Below are 19,738 nucleotides of genomic sequence, written 5' to 3'. Positions count from 1 at the left end.
AGTTGGACTCTGCCGGTGCATCTGCCCCTATGGAGCCGACATCTCCACAGGGTCTGGACCTCTCACCCACTCACTCTAACGCTGGGGAGGGTGACGGGGACGAGGAGGACGAGTATAATTATCCAGCATACTCGGACCCAGAGGATGTCCATGAGCCCTGGTCTGCGGGAGGCGACCCCGAGGACCCTCAGTCGGGACACGAGCCACAGCTTTTTGCTGCAAAAACTTCACCAACGGAGGACTCTGCAGCCTTCAACGCTTTGATTGAAAGAGCTGCGGCCAACCATGATGTCGACCTCCGCGCCGACCCAGTGGATGTCGATTTTCTTTTTGACACTTTCTCAGTGGCTGAAAAGACCGTCAAGACATTGCCAATGCTCAAAGGTGTGCTAAAGCATGCGCCAGAGGTTTTCAAGGAGCCCACTCGGGCAAGAGTCATCAATCCTCGCATTGATAAAAAATACAAGGCAGCGCCCACTGACCCAACATACATCAAGGGACAGTTGCCACTGGACTCTTTGGTTGTCTCCAACGCACGTAAACGAGCCAATTCACAGACCACGGGTGATGCTCCTCCCCCTGACAAAGAATCAAAGGTGTTTGAGGCAACAGGGAAACGTATTGCTGCGCAGGCAGCCAATATATGGCGCATATCAAACACGCAGGTGTTACTTGCACGCTACGATAGGGCACACTATGACACCCTTGAAACACTTCTACAGCACTTGCCAGATCAGTATAAGGAGGGTGCAGAAATGCTGATTCAGGAGGGTAAACTCATTACCAATGCCTCCATCAAGTTTGCTCTAGATGTGGCTGATACCGCCTCACGAGCGATAAATACTAGCGTTCTGCTGCGCCGGCATGCATGGCTCAGAATATAATGCTTTAAACCAGACATTCAGACCACCATCCTCAACCAAACAGTCAATCCAGACCACCTGTTTGGACCTGAAGTAGATGCCACACTCGAAAAGATGAAGAAGGACACTGACACCGCTAAATCTATGGGTGCCCTTCAATCCCAGCAGTTTCGGGGTGGTTCCTTTCGCCGCTCCAATAACAGAGGCACCTCAAGGGGTCAAGCGTCACAATCCACACAATTCTATAAGACTAACACCCAAACCTCATATACCAACAAAGGTAGGGGTGGATACTGTGGCAACAACGTCAAGGGCAGAGGACGTGGAAATAACAGCTCCAGGTCCTCCACCGCCAGCAAACAGTGACGCCTTGTCACTGCCCCCCGACCACACAACACCGGTCGGAGGGAGACTCCAGCAGTTCCTGCCCGTGTGGAGGTCCATCACCACGGACAGGTGGGTCAAATCTCTTATTCAGTACGGTTATTGTCTGGAACTCACTTCCATCCCACCAAACATACCTCCAAAAAACCGTCCTATGTCCGGCGAGCACTTGCACTTGTTGCAGCAAGAAGTTCAGGTCATGCTGCAAAAAGGGGCAATAGAGCTCGTTCCACTGCAGGAAAGGGGAACAGGGGTTTACTCCCTGTACTTTCTAATCCCAAAAAAGGACGGATCTCTCAGGCCCATCCTGGACCTCAGACCTCTCAACATGTACATCCTGTCAGAGCATTTTCATATGCTTACTCTGCAACAGGTTCTCCCACTGCTTCAGCAAGGGGACTTCCTGGCAACTCTGGACCTCAAGGATGCATATTTTCACATTCCCCTGCATCCTTCACACAGAAAGTATCTAAGGTTCACCATTCAAAACCAGCACTACCAATTCAAGGTTCTGCCCTTTGGGGTCACCACGGCGCCCAGGGTCTTCACAAAGTGCCTGGCGACAGTGGCGGCGCATCTAAGACGTCAGAACATCCACGTATACCCCTATCTGGACGACTGGCTCATTCAAGCAAAGTCGCACAGACAGTGCGCCGACCACGTGTCCCAAACCATTTACCTTCTGCACGATCTGGGATTCTCACTGAATTACCCAAAGTCCCATCTCCAGCCCGCTCACATACGGCAGTATCTGGGCGCGACCATAAACACTCTGGTGGCTACAGCACAGCCAATTTCAGTGAGGATCAACAGCATTCTATCGCTGATTCAAAAATTCAGACCTCAACACTCACTTCCAGCACGAGTGTTCATGCAGTTGATCTGCATGATGGCCTCCTGCATCTCCATTGTCCCGCACGCGAGACTACATATGCGCCCGCTTCAGGAGTGCTTAGCACGTCAGTGGACTCAGGCTCATTCGTTTTTAATCCTAATAGCTAAGGTCACTGACTTTACTGCGGTTTATTGATGTGGCTGCACAGTAATTAGCATTTCCGCATATTGTCTTGAGCTATATGAAATGTGCCTAGAGAACATTGTCTTTCTTTGTGAATTGAATCCAGGGTGGCCACAAGTCACCAAGATGGTAAAGTACAAAGTGATTAGTGGTCATAATGGACCGAGTTTTGGTATCTGAGACAGCAAATACTTCTAGCCAATTTAGAGTATTCCCAGTGATCCAGTGAGTCACTCCTTCAGGAAGGATTGGGAGCCATTCCCGAAACTATTTCAGCAGTGGAACCAGGGGTAATGTGTTTTAGTTAGTGCTCCACTCTGCTTGTTTGCAGATTTGAACCACAGTAAATAAAAAAAAGTATTATCCAATTTGTGGTGCCCGGTTAATTTGCCAAGGGAATGTTTGAACGAGCCGAGTCTTCTTTGTTGGGACTCCAATTTTCCGCACTTAGTTAGCTCACCAGGCCATCTAACCTGTGAAGCGAGCCTTAGATGTGATGGGACTTGAAGGATGAGGGGAAGCGAGAATGACGAATCTCCTGTCCTCCAATTCAGGCTTGTGCCACTGGTGGTGGGTGACCTCAAGTCTTCGAGTCTTCTTTAATGTGCCTGCTAGATGCTTACACCGTGCCGCCTACTTCACAGCATAATGTAACTAATCACATAAATAACCCCTCCTTTGTGAATCTCACAGTTTGTACCTTGCGTACTGTAATTATTATACGATAAATCAAAGGGATCAACATGGAGTTTCTCCAGAGGCTGCACGTGCGTGGTGGTGTGCAGTGTAGCAGCGGCTGAGAGTCTACTGCACTGCCCTCTTGACTTTGTAGCCCAAGTCATTGAGCTTTGCACGTTTATTATTCCATTCTGCATGAATAATTTCAGCTGGATATGGAATTGACTCCTTGCTATCTTCCCTTGTGAAATGTTTCAGAATAAATCCCTAAAAGGCCCAGCTTAACCCGGACTCGTGTTTGTTTGGAAGAACCTCAAGAATGTAGTCAAGATCTTCTAGTAGACAAGGACAAATTAACTGACCCTTTACTCTCTTCCTCCTTACCGTCCCTGGGGTTGGGAGTCGACCTCACCTATGCCCTCGCAGCCATCAAAGAACAACTGGATCATCAATTAATTCAGTGCTTTGGTTTCCCAGACTTTTGTTAAAAGCAGTAATTGCAATAAGGCAGCCGGCAACTTGTAAATGAATGACTTCTTTAGCACCCTGTAATACTGGGGAGCTGACCTCTTTATTTCAGTTCTCATTTCATCAGAAGGGGACCTCGTGATTTGTTGAGTAAATCTGGGATTGCAGCATTTATATCATCCAGTTGTTTGCGTGAAATCTTAATCTCTGCTTCTCCTTTGTAAAAATGCATCGCCCTTAAGACAGGTATGTGCAGTGTAAGGGTGGAGTGCTGGATCCATGCCAGGTTTTCGGGATGGCTACAAATTACATGAGATCATTGTAGATTCAATATTTGTAATGTTGTTTATGTAACTAGTCGGAACACTGGCATAGATCCGTCTTTCCTGACCCTATATTGGGCTGACCTGTTCTTAAGGGGCCCAATTCATGAAGGTAAGTATGCACGTGGAGATCCTATTCCTACTCATAGATGTCCTCACAGATGTAATTTGCTGTTTCTATACAGAGATGTGCCCCTAGGTTTAGACCTGCAATTGTACACACCTAGACACAATGGTGGAGACGCCTACAACTAATTTAAGACCATAAATTTACTATTAATCCCTTCCAAGCTATTTGTGGAGATCTTCGCCACCGGGGTAGAGAGCTCTGTATAGGAACTAATTGGGAAAATCAACTTAGTTACTTTAAAATTAAAAAAGATATATTTTAAAAAGTATAAAACGACCCTTCCCTAACTCCTCTTGGTTTGGGACTGGCACACTAACAGGACACAAAACACCTGCTAAAAAACTGAATATCATAAATTAATTTAACATAATGCAAATTGAAATTTTATGGTTAAGAAAATTATTATTTTAAATTATATGAAGTTATTTTAATTTAAAAATCATTCTAACATTGAAAATATTTTAAAAGAAATGTAATATTATGTGTAATTTAATTTATTTTGATTTGGGTCTGTTTGTTTTTAGTATTATTGTTATGCTTTGCCACCATTGTTGTCTGTGGGATTGTGTTGCAGTACCAGTGGTTCGCTGTGTGTAGTACGTGACTGATTCCAAGGCTTGGTGGGATTACATTTGTCTGTTTCGATAGTATTACTGAAGTAGTTGTAAGTTGGTATTGTGTAATTGCAATTGTCTTTCTCATCTCTGGGCTTGTTTTGTGTTTTCTTGTCCTATTTAAACCCCTTCTTACATTACCCTAAACCCGACTACTTTATTTGTAATTATTCCCCATTTTCCCAGCACTCCCTCTTGTCCTTCCCACATTTACAACTAAAACGTATGCACCTCCATCTCTGTACAGAAAAGATAGGAGAGGTGGAGATTCAAGGCTGGAGGTTTGTGAATTGCATTTTAGAGTACGTAAAGTAGCACTACTTTACGTACACCAACATTGCTTTTATGAGTAGGTCCCAAGGTGACTATTTAGAGTGGTAGTTAAACAGGCTCGCTGAGTTACTGTTGTCTAGGGTATATCACTGTGTCCCGTTTCCAAATAAATGCTTTCCTCTTTGATTCACCCATCTTACGTTAATGCCAGCAAAGTAACATATCACCTGAATGTGTGCTCTAGTATTGTTGAGGCCACTTCATCATAAGATACAAGTGCATCCACAGCTTATTGCCATCATTCATCATCATCACTCTCTCACCTATATTTCATCACCCAGATGTAGACTCAAAGATGGGTTCTGGTGCACGGCACTGCAGCACAGGTGTCCCTCCAAACCAAGCTCTCAGCCATCCTATATTTACCATCAAGTGCCCTTTCACCAAAGGGTGGTAGAGGGAACATCCTTGACTGGATATTGTCCCAACCTACATCCCCTGCAGGTTTAGTTCCTTCCTTGTTTTATCGTCTATCAATCTTCATCTCCTAAATGCTGTCCTCTTGATTCGTTCCTCGTTCCAGTAGGTAGTTTCTTTAATGAGCACATCCTCTTATCCAATACGTTAATCTACCCAGCTGTGCACCCACCAACCTCTACCACATCCTCTTATCTGCCACTGTCCAAATATTGTGCTCCTCTTTTCCTGGGTGACTTTAGCCTGGAGTTGAATATCTGTGTGCAGGAGCTTCACAAACTCGCCAACACTCGTCTCCTGCTTGCCCACTCTTATAACTACTCTGTCGGACGCAGACGTCTTTTTCACTTCATACATTTAACCCTGATAATTGTGTATCCGCTTAAGAACGCTTGACCATTATATTTCACCCCTAAGCAACACTCCAGACCACTCCAACCTATCTCTGCACCCATCTCAATGCAGAATCTTCAAGGGGTCCTTGCTCATATGAGTCTATCAGCCAGTCGATATTAGCCCCCACTCATACTGTTCTTCAACTCAGTCTGCCCATTATGCAGTGTTGGATCGCATCTTAATTTTTTCTGCCCTCTCGCCCTGATCACCCAGATAATTTAAGAAACGAGCTGCCTGTCTGCACCCTTCTCCACAAATGCTGGAAAACATGCTGCTTCTGAAAGTGCCAGGTCTTTCTAATTTGATTCATTCCTCTCCTGTCACTCTCACTCCCTACAATTCCCCACTTGAGCTGTTGAACTTGCAACTCCTTCAGGTCAAATAAATGCACGCCCTTTAAAGTCCTTTCTGTTCGGAAAATGCCATTGGTTGGTTTCTCGTGTCATCTTTTTCTCTGTCTTCTTCAAGTTCTTCTCCAACACTCTTGAAAGACCTGTCCTTAAAGCTTTCCACTACTTCACCACCACTAACGTATGTGATGTCCTTCAATATTTCTTTGCAGAATTTGCCCCAAACAGATGACTCTCACTTGTGTATCTATTGTAATCTATGCTGCTCTAAACCAGTTTCCCTCCATGCTCAACAATTTTGACCTTGTTGCGTCCTCTTGCTTGATCAACCCCAGTACACATAACTCTGATTAACCTTGCCAAACCGGGGTTTCACGGGTGGGTCACTTTGCTACTTCTCAGACCCCTTGTGAATCATCCCAGACTAGTGGAGGTGCAGGCTACAGACCAGAACACACTGTTGCCCCTTCATGTCCTGATACTCAACCTGCTTTCCGTCCACACTGCTAAAAGTGAATTTCCCCAAGGACCTGTATCCTTATCCCATATCCTCCACCCCCACTTTTTCCCCGATCTGTCCTCACTTCTCCTCCTTCTGTTTCTCCTGTCTTGTTTTCATCGTGGATGTTGCCACCTGTTCCCAATCTTGTTGAACCCAACACACCTCATACTTTAGACATCAGGTAGGCCAGCTTAAATCCTTCAAAAGGTCCCTCAAACTGTTCCTGACTGAAACTAGTGTGGAGACAAGTCCTAGTTCTTCCTTCCTCCGTTTATAAAGAGAAAGTCCCACTACAACTTTAACTGTCCCCTCTGATCATCAGCCCGCCACCTTCCTGACATACTCCTTCGGAATACACTCTCACATGCTCTGAGTTTGCCTCTTCCCTGAATATCTTCAAAAAACAGCTCCACCACTATTACCAAACCGGGATTCATTCTTAGGCCTCTGTCTGTTGAAACTGAGAGTACCAGTAACTGCATCGTTGAGTACTGTCCTCCCCACTTCTGGTTTGAGCTAATTCGCTGAATGATGCGTATATAAATTTTTGTGTGCAAACTCGAAGTAATTTGTTTTCGATGCCAATAACTGAATTCATAAAACGTGGTCATGTGTAGTTTTATACAAAATCTTTTATTTTCTCTTAACTCCTTTATATTTCTAGAATGCACTTTATCAACAAATCTTTTTTTCTCAAGACGAGACATGTTACTTTTGCTGGAGAAGTACCTGTCGTACCCTAAACCTTTAGACCATATTCTTCCATTTTCATTTGTGTGTTTAGCCGGGACTGTTTTTCCTGATTTAGGTTAAATGGCACAGCCGGACCTAAAATGTGATCACTTAAGAAGTTGATCTGCCTCTTTGAGTTCTGCTAAGGGAACACTTACTTTGGTTGGTTTCAGTACATGTCTTTGTGGTTTGTGAAATGTCTCAGTTCTTAATGATGACATCCGGGTTGCGGTGCCTGCCGCACCCAAAGCAAAGGTTGCTAAGGTTGAACTGGAAATGGGTCAAGCTTGTCGTAGAGTTGTCACAAGAGGTTTTCTCTTTTTTTAGTCCTCATCTTCATTATTCCCCAACAGGCAGTTGACAAAGAGCCTTGGGCAGGCGGGCGAGATCGAGCCCGAAACAGAGGGCATCCTAATGGAGTACGGCGTGGACTTCTCAGACTTCCCACCAACGGTCCTAGAGTGCCTCCCGCAGACCCTGCCGTGGACTATCCCACCAGAGGAGTTTGAGAAGAGACGGGATTTGAGGTAAGTGCTTGTGGTAGATTGTCTCCCTTCTCGGCCTGCTTTCCTGTGCTGGATCTGCTTGCTTTGTCAACCGGCTTGGTTTCGCTGCGAGGTTTCAGTGATGCTGTTGTCCATTCTAATAACATGGACAGCCTTTATTTGCAGAGCTCTTCTGGCACTTGTCAAGAGGGAAGAAATGACCTCAAGGCGACTGAGGAAGCAGGGTTCATATGGAATGTAAACGTAGATATTTAGGCCATAACAAAATGTTGCGGAAAAATACCTTATTTGGAAGACATGTACTAATAAACACTACTTCACATATTGATTACTCCATTGCAAATGTCAAATTTCATAGTTTCACAGCAGAACTCAACTCACTTGAGAAACCTCTAATGAGCGCCTCAAAGATTCCACTCTATAATCACTTTAAAGTGGAAATCTAATGGGACCAGGCTTTTGAGGCTGAGTTACTGTGAGTTCGGCTCTTGGTACTGACCTAACCCCTGTGCTTGGATTATTGTCAAGTAGCCTTGTTTATAACTACTGAATGTGAAGAAAACAACATGCCATACATCATTCATGCAGATGCGGTTGTGTGATATGTTGCTTATTACCATTGTTAGTGGTGTGGGAAGGGGCTAATCCTCGAGTGAGCCATGATGCCAGTCCCTTCAACCATGGTAATAAATATCATATAACACTGTACAGATGCGCATATTTGATTTATAGCATGATATTGTTTCATTTGTATGAGTTTTAAAACGAGGTGTTTCACCAAAACCAGGATTAAAGGGATTACATTTGTACATGAAGCAAAAATGTAAAATATGGTTCCCTGTGTTGAGTAATTGAAAGATGCAATCTGTGAGGCAGTAAGTAGCCTTTTTCATTTCTATTTCTCTGCACTGTGGTGGTAATATGGAATTTGATATTCACTGTGCTAATAATTGTGTGTTTATTAGTACAGTCCTTCTACCATGAAACATTCCACTATGCCATTAAACTACCACTATGGACACACACATCTGTGATTACCGCATTTTCAGTTCATGTTGAAAAAGTTGTGCGTGTATGTATATGTATGTATATATTTGTGTGTGTAAATGCGAACATAGACTCTCTCCTTGAATAATGCAAAAATGCTTGAGATGGGGTTCTCTAAAATGGTGATTTCGTTTTTCAAAAGTGATTTACTTATAATTTCTAACCAGCATTTATGTACCTGAGCTACTTCCACCTAGTTATGAAGCGCTAGACATAAAAGTAGGGACACACTCATGTCAGTAAATGTCTTTTGGACAGGTCAACAAAGGATGAATTGAATCAGCTGATCTCCCGCTTTGAAATGTTTAGAGAACATTGATGCGGCCGACTTCAGTCGGAGTTGGGTTTTGCTGCAAAGTACCCTTGTGAGAGCACTGCAGATCACTTTGCTAACTCGTGTCAGTCGATTGAACCTTGATCTTGTCAAATGTATTTGGAGAGACTGGATGCGAGAGTTGGAAGCTGTGAAAGTTGTGTATGCAAGACAAGCCGCCATGCTTCGGGATCTCTTGTGATAGTTTCCAAGGCATTGTGATCAAGTTGTTTGAGAGTTGGTCTATGGGCTTGATCTTTTATGGCTACCATGTTTAATGATGGTACTTTCAGGTGCTTTATCCCTGGATTTCACATAATAGACCTGTGATCCACTGTAGACATGAGCTGGCTTCTGACGAGTGGCTCCGTAAGATTTCCTTGTTGATCGATTAGTAACTTTCCCATGATCCTTCACCTCAGCCTCTTATCAACTACATGTTTCACTAATCATAACATTAAACACTCTGGTATTGTTGAGTTAAGCAAGGCCTGCTGCTTTGTTTGCACTCAACATCCGTAGTATTGACGTTCATTGTCCAGATGTGCTGTTTTTAGCATCACATTATCGATGCTGGCACCCTTGAGTTCCTAATAAGGAAAGCAGCATTGTCATAGGTCCCACACTTGGCTAGGACAGGAAAGACCTTGGTGAAAGAGGCGCTCCCACTTCCAGGTCAGTGGTCCACCCTGCATTCCACTCAGTTGCCCAATACCCAGAGAGGATGTAGCAGAGCAGATGAATCAGTACTGGGTTGGAAGACGAGACAGGGAAGCACGTGCAGGTATAACCATAGAGCGTCAGATTATCCTTCACAACAAGCAAGTCTCAATACTTTACACGCTGTATAAGGCACTGTTGAAGTGTTTTGCAGGGTATGGAAGACTGCATGGATTTGTGCTTTATGCCGGCAATATTTGTGGTAATGTCAAGGAAATCAACAGTAAAAAATGGTCCATCAGACCTTAAAACAGGCCCAAAAAGAGCCAAAAAACTGCAGAGGCACTGACCTTTCAGACCAGCCTGTTGGGCACTGCCTGATTGTCCTATAGGACAGTTGGACCCTAGAACTAGACACTGATTGGCTTGCAGCTGCTCAAAGTTACTAGTCTAGTATTTTGTTAGTGGGGAGGAGGCTGACAATGGTGTTTGTCAATGTAACAAGATCTAGAAAACTGAAAATGTTGCACACTGGTCCAAGGATGGTCTAGGAGCCAAACTGATGCTGTCACGTGGATATGATCGGCCCAGGTAGAAACACCACCAATGCCATGCAAGAATCAGCCCCCTTTGAGGATTCACTGAAGCATGACAGGAGATGGTCACGCTTGACATGTCTTCACCTAATTCTCATTCGGCTACAAGTTTGGACTGGACAGGGAACCAGAGTTGTCATGGACATCAAAGCATTGAGGTTCTTCTTCTGATGAACCTCAACCTGGCTTGGGAAAACTAGTATAAAATGCATCTTTTCCCACCACCAGTAATGGTTAGTTTGAGGAGTTCATGGCCTTCCTGCTGCAACACTCCTAAAACCTTGGCCCGCTTCAACCCAAGGCCTGCATCGCTTCAACTGCATGAGATTGGCCAGACTGCTGCCGTGACTGGCTTCAGAGGAACCACACCCTTCATGCATTGGGGATAGTAAAACTGTTACTGGATAAGAAGCTTGTTCCATGCATCCAAGCCGTTTGACGATTCGCAATCCTGATCGGATTCAACTTTATACTCCTCATGATGTCCATCAAGTGGGTGTCTTTCCTATATTTGTAGGCTGCAGTGCATTGTCTCCTGGTCTGGCTTGTACAACGCACCACGTCGTGGGCATCCTTCTCTCGGATGAGCCAGACTGTCTCTTGATATATTTTCAGGTTACTTTCTCAACTGACCACTGCGCTCCACCCACCAGACGCTCTGCAAACATTCACTCCTTCATTGTCAGCAGTCACACTAGCCAACACTCTCGCACCCCCTATGGCCCATTTCTCTACCCCTGCCTCCCGCAGCACTACTTAACACACGAGCAGGCACAGTGTTTGCTGTCTGCAGCAACTCGCTGCCTGGTTACAGCCTTTACGCACGTCCTACCTTGGCCTGTACTAACTTGTCTGCCTTTAAATAATATAAATCACCTACTGGTCTCCTCGTCATCACAGGAGGACAGCCCTCATCATTCTTTGATAATAGGTGAATGCTTCAACTGTGGGCAGTGCTGGAAGAGATAACGATGCGCACTGTATAAATGCTATGGACTGGACGGAGCCTGTTACGTGACATGTCCTCTGTGCCCTGAAACCTACATTTGACTACTGCATTGGTGCTTTGTATTTTCTTTCCCCTGGAGTTCTTGGCATGCAGGTTTGGATATAGTCAATACTTCCTTTCGTCTCTCTAGGTGTGGTAGTTGAGGCTCATTTCGTGAGTGTAAGTTGTCGCACAGTCTCTTCCTGTAAATTCTGCACCAGGTGAGCTAGTCGCGGTCTTTAATCGTGGCAGAAGCAATGGCAAGCCTGCAGCGCTGCAGGAAATCAGGACCTGGCATTGATAGTCTGTGCATTCAGCGTGTTCGAAAGCTGCATCAAGTATCTTTAGAGTATCTTTTTTTCTGCTACATACGACTGTCAATGTATCATTTATTACACCTGCAGATATAACCCATATTCCGATACTTGGCAGCTAGCGGGTGAGCTGTAGAAGGGCCGGACTGGCCATAGCGATCATCTGGCATTTACCCAGGAGGCTGGAAGGATGAGGATTCAGTCTAGATCTCAGAGCATTGGTGTCATTTTGCAAGATTTACAGAGTTCTTTGTTAAAGTGTGATACAACACGAAGGATGCATTTCAGTGGGGCCAGGTGAGAATCTGGTGTGCCAGCCAGTAGGGACATTGCCTCCGAAGAGGTGACACAAGGCTCCTCCGTAATGGCAGAGGTGGGGCCGGGCCATGACAGGCAGGTGGTGGCACTTAGAAGTGTGCATGTATGTTTGGCCGGCCATCTATTTCTCAAACCCAGCTGCAGGCTCACAGTCTGTGTCTGAGCGGCAGAGCGGGCCGCTTGGACCAGTCCTCGCGCTGCTCGCCTAGGAGAGCAGTGCCAGGATTGGCTTAGCAGGCTCTGCCTTCCCAGAGACTGCTTGGAGGGCTCCGAGGCTGCGGCGGCTGTCTGTGGCTGCGGGGAAAAGGTACATTGTTAAAACGTACTATTTCCCTCGCCCGTCCCTTGCCCCTACACCCCTGCCCATCACCTACGCCTACATTCCCTGCTCCCCCACTTTCGCATTATGCCGGCCGCCACTGGACACACGACTAGTGATTCCACAGTGGTTCTGAAGGCATTTTATGGAAAGAACAGCTTCACTCTGAGGGGTAAGGTGAGGTTCGAGGCATGTGGGCTGCTGAATTCATATCTGTGCATAGATCGCCGCCTAGTGTTGGGTCCGGATGATTGCACATTGTTGTCCTGGAAGAGTCTTCGAAGTATCACGAGATAGGTGGCTCCTCCCCTGGACTACAGTGCGCATGGGCATCGCCTCCATCCCCAGATTGTTTTTTTCCGCCATTGGGTTCGGATGTGTTTCGGTTCCCTCTGTCGGAATCGATAGTTGTTTAACTTTCCTTACTTGAGACCAAAAGGTCTTTAGCATTAGCGTCGGTATTGTCCATCGTTCGGGTTTGTTTACTCCTCAGCTCCGAACATTTGCTGCCCTTCCGCGTGCTGTCGGCGCGGACGGGCCTACACGACGCTCCAGACTACTTAACATGGAACGAACTCCGTTTAAGAGGTGCCCGGTGTGCACCTCAAAGTATTCACACCTCGACGTGCACCCAGTGTGCAACAAGTGTTTGTCGCCGGACCACGATGAGGCCAGGTGTATGGCCTGCTCCAAGTTCCGGTGTAAGAAGACTTTCAAGCTTCGTCGGGCCGCTAGACTCCAGGCCCAGTTATCAGCGCCCCCGCCAGACAACATCTTCGAGGAAGACGTTGATGACGACACCGTATTACAAGTTTCGGACTCCAGCCCGGCGTCGGAGGATGAAAACTACGACGCGGGGGACGAGGAGTTTGAGGAAGTCGTCGGAGAGGTAGGGGACGACGACGGGGCCATTGCCACCGTGGAGGATAGCTCAGAGGAGGAGCATCCTCAGATTGACTCAGGGGTCAATCCCCATTATACGGCCCAGGTCGAGGGATCGCCTTCGGGCCTTACCCAAGACCTCAATACTCGTCCCACGGCCCCGCCTCCGGGCCCGGCCACGGACATTGGTGATGCGCCACTCCCGGTAAAGAAACCGAAAGTGAAGCCGTCAGGGTCCACACCAACGGTATCGAAACCGAAAGTGAAAGTCGCACTGGTGGGACAGAAGGCTCCTGAGGCCTCAGCGCCTAAAAGGTCCAAGATGGACGCCGACATCAAGAGCCAAGCCAAGATGGCCGACCCGAAGACCCCGGTGTCGAAGCCGAAGGCGAAGACGACCGACGCGGCCGCGTCGGCGCCGAAGATGGTCGAGGTTGATGACCCGAAAAAGGCCTCGAAGAAGCGTCAAGAAGACCCCAAAGCTCTGGCTGCGCCGATTCCGGTCGTCAAGGCCAAGGGTGGTGATGTGTCGGCTCCGAAGACCGTGCCTTTGATCGCCAACCCTATTCCGGACTCGGGGGAATCGCTCGGGCCGGGCCAGCCCTCCCCGTCCTTAACCAAAAAGGTCACAGAATCCCTTCAACGCATTCGGAAGGACGCCTTGGCTCCCGAACCGAAGGATGCGGTGCCGAAGCCTCCGCAGAAACCGGCAAAGGCGCAGACGCCGATCCGCTTCACGCTGCCGCCGAAGACGACGCCGAAGGCTTTCGCTCCAGGACATGGGGCCGGGGTGCCCTTGAAGCCGGTGTCGACGCCTAAAGCGTCATTGGTAGTGCCGAAGCCTCGGCTCCAACCACTCGCGGACGAGGAGCGTCGAGAGGTTGTCATCGACGCCAACACAGGCAAACTCTCTCTCCTTAAAAGGAAGATTACCCCGGAGCCAGTGTTAGAACATTTTCGTATTCCACTCAAAAAGAAGTTGGACTCTGCGGGTACTTCTGCCCCTATGGAGCCTGCATCTCCACAAAATCTAGAACTCTCACCAACTCATTCCAACGCTGGGGAAGATGACGGAGATGAGGAGGACGAGTACAATTATCCAGCGTACTCGGATCCAGAGGAGGTCAATGAGCCTTGGTCTGCTGGAGGCGACCCTGAGGACCCTCAGTCAGGTCACGAACCGCAGCTTTTTGCAGCGAAAACCTCTCCTACAGAGGACTCCGCAGCCTTCAACGCTCTAATTGAGAGAGCTGCGGCTAATCATGATGTCGACCTCCATGCGGACCCAGTGGATGTCGATTTTCTGTTTGACACTTTCTCAGTGGCTGAAAAGTCGGTCAAAACATTGCCTATGCTCAAGGGAGTGCTGAAGCACGCGCCAGAGGTTTTCAGGGAGCCCACTCGGGCGCGAGTCATCAATCCTCGTATTGACAAAAAATACAAGGCAGCGCCCACTGATCCAACGTACATCAAGGGTCACTTGCCACTGGATTCTTTGGTTGTATCCAACGCACGCAAGCTGGCAAACTCGCAGACCACGGGTGATGCTCCTCCCCCGGACAAAGAATCGAAGATCTTTGAAGCCTCAGGAAAACGTATTGCTGCGCAGGCAGCTAATATTTGGCGCATTTCAAACACGCAGGCCTTACTTGCACGCTACGATAGGGCGCATTACGACACCCTAGAAACACTTCTGCAGCACTTACCTGATCAGTACAAAGAGGGAGCTGAAATGTTAATTCAGGAGGGGAAGCTAATCACCAATGCTTCCATTAAGTGTGCACTGGACGTGGCTGATACCGCCTCCAGGGCTATAAACACTAGCGTGTTACTGCGTAGGCATGCATGGCTTAGAATATCAGGCTTCAAACCAGACATACAGACAACCATCTTAAATCAAACAGTTAATCCAGACCACCTGTTTGGCCCTGAAGTGGATGCAACCCTTGAAAAAATGAAAAAAGACACGGACACTGCCAAGTCTATGGGGGCCCTCCAGTCCCAGCAGTTTCGGGGTGGTTCCTTTCGCCGCTCCAATAACAGAGGCACCTCAAGGGGTCAGGCATCGCAATCCACGCAGTACTATAAAAGCAACACCCAGACCTCATACACCAACAAGGGTAGAGGTGGTTACAGGGGCAACAACGTCAAAGGCAGGGGACGTGGAAACAACAGCTCCAGGTCCTCCACCACCAACAAACAGTGACGCCTTGTCACTGCCCCCCGACCACACAACACCGGTCGGGGGGAGACTCCAGCAGTTCCTGCCCGCGTGGAAATCCATCACCACGGACAGGTGGGTCAAATCTCTTATCCAGTACGGTTACTGTCTGGAACTTACTTCCACTCCACCAAACATACCTCCAAAAAACCGTCCTATGTCCGGCGAGCACTTGCACTTGTTGCAGCAGGAGGTCATAGTCATGCTGCAAAAAGGGGCTTTAGAGCTCGTGCCACTGCAAGAAAGGGGAACAGGAGTTTACTCTCTGTACTTTCTAATCCCCAAAAAGGACGGATCCCTCAGGCCCATCCTGGACCTCAGGCCCCTCAACTGGTACATTCTGTCAGAACACTTCCATATGCTCACGTTGCAGCAGGTTCTCCCTCTGCTTCAGCAAGGGGACTTCCTGGCTACGCTAGATCTCAAGGATGCATACTTTCACATTCCCCTGCATCCTTCACACAGGAAGTACCTCAGATTCACAATTCAAGACCAGCACTACCAGTTCAGGGTTCTGCCTTTCGGGGTCACCACAGCGCCAAGAGTTTTTACAAAGTGCCTGGCGACTGTGGCGGCGCATCTACGACGCCAGAACATCCACGTTTATCCCTATCTGGATGACTGGCTCATTCAGGCAAAGTCAGAACAGCAGTGCGCCGACCACGTGTCCCGCACCATTCATCTCCTGCACGATCTGGGATTCTCGCTGAATTACCCAAAATCCCATCTCCAACCCGCCCATATACGGCAGTATCTGGGCACGACAATAGACACTCTGGCAGCCACTGCGCAGCCAAGTTCAGTGAGAATCGCCAGTATCCAAACGCTGATCCAACGATTCAGACCTCAGCACTCGCTTCCAGCGAAGGTGTTCATGCAGTTGATAGGCATGATGGCCTCCTGCATCTCCATCGTCCCGCACGCGAGGTTACATATGCGTCCGCTCCAGGAGTGCCTAGCACGTCAGTGGACTCAGGCTCACGGGCAACTAACAGACCTAGTGTTGGTGAGCGGTCGGGCGTACAACTCTCTGCATTGGTGGAATCCACAAAACCTTTGCAAGGGCCGACCGTTCCAGGAGCCTGTGCCACAGATTATCCTGACGACGGACGCTTCTCTCCAAGGATGGGGAGCGCAAGTACTCCACTACACAGTGCAGGGACTATGGACACTACAGCAAAGGAAGATGCACATCAATGTATTGGAACTGATGGCGATCTTCATGGCCTTGAAGGCGTTCAAAGTACATCTGTGCAACAAGGTCGTGTTGATCCGGACGGACAACATGACGGCCATGTACTACATTCAGAAGCAGGGAGGCACACACTCTCCGCAGCTGTCTCATCTGGCTCAGAGCATGTGGAAGTGGGCCATTCAAAGGAACATCTTCCTCATGGCGGAGCATCTCCCAGGCAAGGACAATCAGATGGCGGACCTGCTCAGCAGGCACAGCCACCAAATGCACGAGTGGGAGATACATCCATCAGTACTCCAACCGTACTTCCAAAGGTGGGGTCATCCAGAGATAGACCTGTTCGCCACAAGGGAGAACGCAAAATGCCAAAGCTTCGCCGCCAGGTTCCCACACCCGCAATCACAGGGCAATGCGATGTGGATGAACTGGTCAGGCAGATTTGCGTATGCTTTTCCCCCAGCACCTCTGATACCGCTGGTGGCACGCAAGCTCAGGCAGCACTCGATGACTCTCATCCTGGTTGCTCCAACGTGGGCTCGCCAGCCATGGTACACCACGTTTCTGGAACTTTCCGTGGTACCGCATCAGAGGCTTCATCTCACACCCAGCCTTCTGACGCAGAGCCATGGCGACATTCAGCACCCAGATCCGCAACAGCTCAACCTGGCGATCTGGCTCCTGAAGTCCTAGAGTTTGGCTACCTCAATCTTCCCCCCGATTGCATGGACATCATTCGGGAGGCAAGAAAGCCCACCACTAGAGCATGTTATGCGGCTAAATGGAAGCGGTTTGTCATTTATTGTGCAAACCACGACATTAACCCGCTGGATGCTTCCATTCAGAACATCATATGTTACCTGTTCCATCTGTACCAATGCAATTTGGCGTATTCTTCCATCCGCATTCACCTGTCTGCGATGGCCGCATACCTCCAAAATAGGCAACACCTATCAATTTTCAAGGTTCCTGCTATCAAGGCATTTCTGGAAGGACTCAAAAGGGTCATTCCACCACGGACACCACCAGCTTCGGAATGGAACCTCAATGTGGTTCTTACAAGGCTGATGGGTCCTCCCTTTGAGCCACTGCACTCTTGTGAGCTTCAGTTTCTGACTTGGAAGGTAGCTTTCTTAGTAGCAATTACATCGCTACGGAGGGTTAGTGAGTTACAGGCACTCACCATCCAAGAACCTTTTTTCCAAGTACATGCTAACCGGGTGGTGCTCCGCACTAACCCTAAATTTCTACCCAAGGTTGTATCTCAATTCCACATAAACCAAACAATTGAGTTGCCAGTGTTTTTTCAAAACCCTGAATCGCTGGCGGAGCGGATGCTCCACACCCTTGACGTTAAAAGAGCGTTAATGTACTACATTGACAGGACCAAGGATTTTCGAAAGACCAAGCAACTTTTCGTTGCATTTGCCTCACACCACAAGGGTAACGCTATTTCCAAAGCTGGTATTGCTAGGTGGATCGTGAAATGCATTCAGATCTGTTACGCTAAGGCTAAACGCACCCTCACAATTCCACCAAGAGTCCACTCCACCAGAAAGTTGGGGGCCTCTATGGCTTTCCTTGGGAACATTCCCTTAGAGGATATTTGTAGAGCAGCCACATGGTCTACCACACATACTTTTACTAAACATTACTGTGTAGACGTGCACTCTAAACAGCAGGCAGCTGTTGGTCAGGCTGTTCTCAAAACACTTTTTCAAACTGCTGCAGCTGGCACGGGCGGCCGCCAATGATAGGAGGACTGCTATGTATTCTATGCACAGATATGAATTCAGCAGCCCACATGCCTCGAACTGCAAATGCTACTTACCAGTATGCATCTGTTCTTGGCATGTAGGGCTGCTGACATTCATATCGCCCGCCCTCCTCCCCGGCGCCCGTAGCAGCTGCAGTATTCATGTTTATATATGCTCATAGCATGGGCATCACTCACATAGTTCACTCCATCTCGGCCAATGGCTAAAAACAATCTGGGGATGGAGGCGATGCCCATGCGCACTGTAGTCCAGGGGAGGAGCCACCTATCTCGTGATACTTCGAAGACTCTTCCAGGACAACAATGTGCAATCATCCGGACCCAACACTAGGCGGCGATCTATGCACAGATATGAATGTCAGCAGCCCTACATGCCAAGAACAGATGCATACTGGTAAGTAGCATTTGCATTAGTTGCCGATGGTCTTGGGTTTGTGTGCAGTATTTGTTCGGATGCTGAAGTTGCAGTTGATATGAAGGCCTAGGGGTTTGTCCGCTCTGAGGAGTCGAGGGGTGAAGTACTCTGTTCATTTCATTCTGTGATCCCTGGACATTGTATTTTCTAGAGTTAGTGACGAGGACACATTTGGTCGTGGACTCGGCTTGTAGTTGGACCTGGACCTCCAGGCTTGGATGCTTTTGAGGCTGGTCTTTGGCGGGGTAATTTTGCGTCCAGTGTAATACTTTGAGTAGTGCTGAATTTGATATGCATGTCAGTTGATGCGGATGTCCGTGTTAGCCATTAGTACTCCTTAGTGTGCTGTATATAGATTGAAGTTTACTGACAAAAGAGCAGAGCCCTGGACGACCATGTATTACACAGAAGATAGTCTGAGTGGAAGAGCTCATTGGAACCAGGCCGCTTGCATTCCTCCAGGTTGAACCATTGTAGACGGCGCCTTCAGCTTATCCAAGATGCTAAGAAATCTAGCAAGACGTGTAAGCCAGCAGTGTTGAATCCTGCAGAAACTGCATCATGGATTCTACGCAATGGAAAGCACCTCTACTGGGAACCCATGGTGCTTCGTCAATCTTTGATCTGTGGTTTGAAGACAACCCGTCTTTGTGCCATCATAAGGCAGTAATGAATTAACAAAGGGCGGGTGGTGATATGTTATGGTTTGATGAAGAAGCTCAAGGCTGTCAAATTCCAGGCAGTTTCAGCGTTAAGGTTGGTGTAAAGAAAATGGCAGTGGACTCATCCCCTATAATGTGAAGAAGAGCCTGCTGGTGATCGTCTGTGTATTGCGTACCTGTCGGCAGCTTCTTTTGGAAGTGGTGTACCACTGAATCACTTGGGAAGCAGTGCGGACACAGGTGTTCACTGAAAAAACACCAACTCTTTTTCGTTTTGTTGTTTTCCAGTGTGCTTGATTGGACATATGGGCAAACGCTCA

At 47.9% G+C, this 19,738-nt stretch overlaps 1 protein-coding gene across 1 annotated transcript in view; it reads left to right on the top strand.

Moving 5' to 3' along the window:
- Positions 1-19,738, top strand: part of DIS3L2 (DIS3 like 3'-5' exoribonuclease 2) — a 799,214-nt gene that overhangs the window by 388,373 nt on the left and 391,103 nt on the right. Inside the window, exon 10 of the mRNA XM_086944551.1 lies at positions 7,562-7,735. Within this exon, the coding sequence (XP_086800677.1) occupies positions 7,562-7,735 (174 nt within the window). The remainder of the gene's footprint in view (positions 1-7,561; positions 7,736-19,738) is intronic.

This window comes from Lissotriton vulgaris, chromosome 11 (genome assembly GCF_964263255.1).
Source record: "Lissotriton vulgaris chromosome 11, aLisVul1.2, whole genome shotgun sequence".
NCBI classification, from domain to species: domain Eukaryota; kingdom Metazoa; phylum Chordata; class Amphibia; order Caudata; family Salamandridae; genus Lissotriton; species Lissotriton vulgaris.
Note: the sequence above shows the minus strand (reverse complement) of the source record. Positions and strands in the feature narration are given on the sequence as shown.